General features: G+C 36.2%; 1 protein-coding gene and 1 non-coding gene across 2 annotated transcripts; one reads left to right on the forward strand and one right to left on the reverse strand.

Annotated features, from left to right (window-relative positions):
- Positions 1 to 378: 378 nt before the first annotated feature.
- LOC133806805 (uncharacterized) lies at positions 379 to 1308 on the reverse strand. The gene is made up of 2 exons (XM_062244892.1): positions 1097 to 1308; positions 379 to 1021 (listed from the first exon to the last, which is right to left on the reverse strand). Exons 1-2 carry the CDS (start codon positions 1306 to 1308, stop codon positions 379 to 381), a joined length of 855 nt encoding a protein of 284 aa, XP_062100876.1.
- An 849-nt stretch (positions 1309 to 2157) lies between these two features.
- On the forward strand, positions 2158 to 2264 carry LOC133807870 (small nucleolar RNA R71). Its single transcript, XR_009879757.1, has one exon. It is a non-coding gene; the product is annotated as a small nucleolar RNA R71 (small nucleolar RNA).
- The last annotated feature ends 1505 nt before the right edge of the window (positions 2265 to 3769 follow it).

Genomic DNA, 3769 nt, shown 5'->3' on the forward strand with positions numbered 1-3769 from the left:
ATTAGACTAGCAAAAATTAAAATAACTAAGTAAAGAACACATGTTTCTTTCCTTTCTTTTCTCTTTTTTTTTCATTTTTTTCAATTTATTTTATTCTTTCTTTGGGTTGCTTTGCAAATGAATCCTCCAAGTACCATAGCAACCCAAACTTTACATTTTAATGATCTTTCAAAGAGACCGAGGTAGTGTATCGCTCAACCTCGCTTCCCCCAAACTTTGTTCCTTTCCTTGCCACCTTAAATGTTCTCCCCAAATGCTCACCATATAATTCCACCACACCATTGGGATACACTTTGTTTACTAAGAACCCACCATCACACCTTGATTTCATTAGAGAGTTTAAAAAAACACTCTCTTCCCAACTTCTAACATTTGTGACTAAGGTTTTCTACTATGTTTCTTTTTCTTCACTAGCTTTTGAGGATGGGATGGTCCTTTTTCCTTACTTTTCCATGGCTCACCACCTTTCTCAATTTCTTCAAAAGGGACCTTTTTCTTCACTCTCTTCCTATGCTTTTCATGTATCTTTACAAACATCTTGGAGTTGGAAGCACTTATGGCTAAGCAAGCTTCAACTTCATTAGGAGAGTGTATAGGATTAAAAACCTTGAATGTTACTTGTTCATCTTGAGCTCGAATGGTGAACTCTCCTTTTTCAACATCTATCAAAGTCCTCCCGATGTCAAGGAATGGTCTCCCCAAAATGATTAGAACCTCACTTTCTTCCTCATAGTCAAGAATAATAAAATATGTCGGAAAAATGAGCTTGTCAACTTGTACTAGGACATCTTCAATCTTTCCCTCTGGATGCACCATAGAACGGTCAGCTAATTGCAAAGTGAGTGTAGCATGCCTTGCTTCTCCAATTCCAAACTTCTTAAAAATTGACATGGGCATCAAACTAATACTAGCTCCCAAATCATAAATAGCTTTACCAACTTCTCGTCCCCCAATAGAAATTGGAATTTTAAAACTTCCCGGATCCTTCAACTTATGAGGAATTTTATTCTTTAAAATAGCACTACAACCCTCAGACACAAAAACTGTTTCAAATTAACTAGGCCTTCTCTTCTTTGTCAAAATATCATTTAAAAACATCACATAATTGGGCATTTGTTCCAAATCTTCTACCAAGGGTATGTTGATGTGGAGTTTCTTCATAACATCTAAAAATCTTCGAAATTGGCCATCTTGATAATTCTTTTGAAATTGTTGGGGAAATGGTGGAGGTGGCTTGCTAATTAGCTTCTCTGATGCATTTCGCTGAGGAATTGCTGTAGCATTTGCTTCGGAATCAGCATTTGACATATTAGAAATTCCAACTCTTTCTCCTTTTTCCACAGTAGTTTTGATTGAAGTGGGCTTGGTTTTTCTCTAAGATTTTCTTCATTCAACTCCTCAAAGTGATCGCCTTGCAATGCTCTTTACCATATCTTCTTGGATTTTCAGTATCACTAGGCAATGCTCCTTGTAATATATTTCTCAATTCATTAGCTAGCTGCCCCATTTGAATCTCAAGGTTCCTCAATGACGTTTTGATTTGAATTATTGCATCATACTCCTTCATCAAATTCTCGAAAGAGCTTGTTTGATAAGTTTATGAAGGAGGAGGTTGAGCTCTTGGTTGTTGTTGAGAAAAACATGGTGGATAAGTAGGCTTGTAAGGCATGGCTACACCAATTGACCTAGCCCCTTGACCTCCCCATGAAAAATTTGGATGTTGCCTCCAACCCGGATTGGAAGAGTTGGAATATGGATTATTGTGGTTGTCATTTTGATATCCCACATAACATACCGAAGCAGGATTAGAAGGATATCTATCAAATGTTTACCCATCTCCACAATAAACACAAGACACATCCGCTACTTGGGCCATAGGAGTTGGTTGTAAGTTACCCCTCATAGTCATGGTCTCTAGGAGGTTGGTCATAGATGAAACTTGAGCGATCAAAGTTGTCAAAGCATCTACCTCATGAATACCCGCTACCTTTCTTTCCGTTAGGGCTCTAGCATTAGACCATTGGTAATTATTGTTGGAAATTCGGTCCAAAATTTCATGTGCTTTATTGTAGGACTTAGAGAGAATAGCCTTATTTGCTGAAGCATCCAAAAGCATTAAGACCATTGTAAAAAGTCTCCATTTGAATACAATGCGAAATGCCATGATGTGGGCACTTTCTCAATAACTTCTTGAACCCCTTCCAAGCATCACACACTGACTCATCCTCCAACTATTGAAAAGAAATAATCTCATTCCAAAACTTGGCATTTTTCTTTGGAGGGAAATACTTCATCAAAAATTTCTCAACTAGCTCATTCAACGTAGTCACCGAGTCGGAATACAATGTATTAAGCCAAGCTCTAGCTATGTCCCTCAGAGAAAAAGGGAACAATTTCAATCTCTAGGCTTCTTTAGTAATGCCTTGCAACTTAAAGAAATTTCTCACCTCCAAAAATGATCGGAGATGGAGACGAGGATCCTCTGTAGGCAGCCCACTAAATTGACCCACTGTTTGCAACATTTGGAACATCACGGGCTTCAACTCAAATTGAGTTGCTTGAATTTTAGGCCTAACAATGTCAGGATTCAGCTCATTAAACATTGGGGCAGTGTGCTCCCTTATGGCCCTCTCTTTGTCATTAACCATAACAATAGCATTAGAGGCATTAAAAGCATTGGCTCCATTATTAGCAACTCCAACAATCGCATTAAGCATGGGTTGAGCTCGAATCTCCTCAACCCCTTCACCTTCTCCAGCCATAGCAAGGTGAAGTTGAGCCCATTGTTCCCTTAGTCTTCTTCTAAATGTGTGTTCAATCTCATGGTCAATAAGGGCTAGCTCAAAGTATTGATGCTCATTCATGTAACGGGATCAATCTAGCAAAGCACAAGATCAAGCAAACAAGATTAGTGCAAAATAAGAAAAACAAATTGGAAAGTAATTACTAATACACAAAATTCTAATTTCAATCCCCGCAACAACGCCAAAAACTTGTTGTGATAAAATTTGATCAATTATGTGCAAGTGTACACAATCACAAAACAAGTGATAAATATTCAAGATCATCTCCACAAGGATTCCAAATTAAAACTAAGTGCATAAATCAATTACCAAACAATTGCAAAAGTAACCAAATTAATTTGTTTTGATTTTTGTAAACTAACACTACTTGAGATCAATTAAAAATGCTTCAAAATAAATTGCAACACCAATCTAAAAGTGAGGTAATATCAATTGGTTAAAATAGGCTTGAATTATTAAATCCCTCAAAGTCAAATGACATGTATGTTTTGATGCACCAAAATCTCAGCGAAATTCCCAAAGTTGACAAAAATTCAAATGAAGTTCATAGAACTTTCCCAAATCCTATAGTACTAATTATTTCACCTAATTAACACATATTCATATGCCAATCGAGTTTAAGAATGAAGATTTAAGCATCAATTCACAACATTTTACACGAGGAAAATAACACATTCCTATGATATTCACAAAACATATTCTAACAATATTATCTACTTGTGTCATTCAAATTTATCCATTACATTCAAACTTCCCAGCACAAATATAACTAAACATCTTGCGATTGGTGACCAAACAACAACAAGAATTCATCAATAAGAACATTTGAATGAACAATGGGTAACTTGCTAAAATAAAGTGCTAGATATTTAGAATTAAGACATAGAGTTCATTAATAATACAAGCCTCAAAATATCTAGTTCATGGCTAAATCAAGAAACACAAATACAAAATTAAATCTATCC

Source organism: Humulus lupulus, chromosome X (genome assembly GCF_963169125.1).
Source record: "Humulus lupulus chromosome X, drHumLupu1.1, whole genome shotgun sequence".
In the NCBI taxonomy this organism is placed as follows: domain Eukaryota; kingdom Viridiplantae; phylum Streptophyta; class Magnoliopsida; order Rosales; family Cannabaceae; genus Humulus; species Humulus lupulus.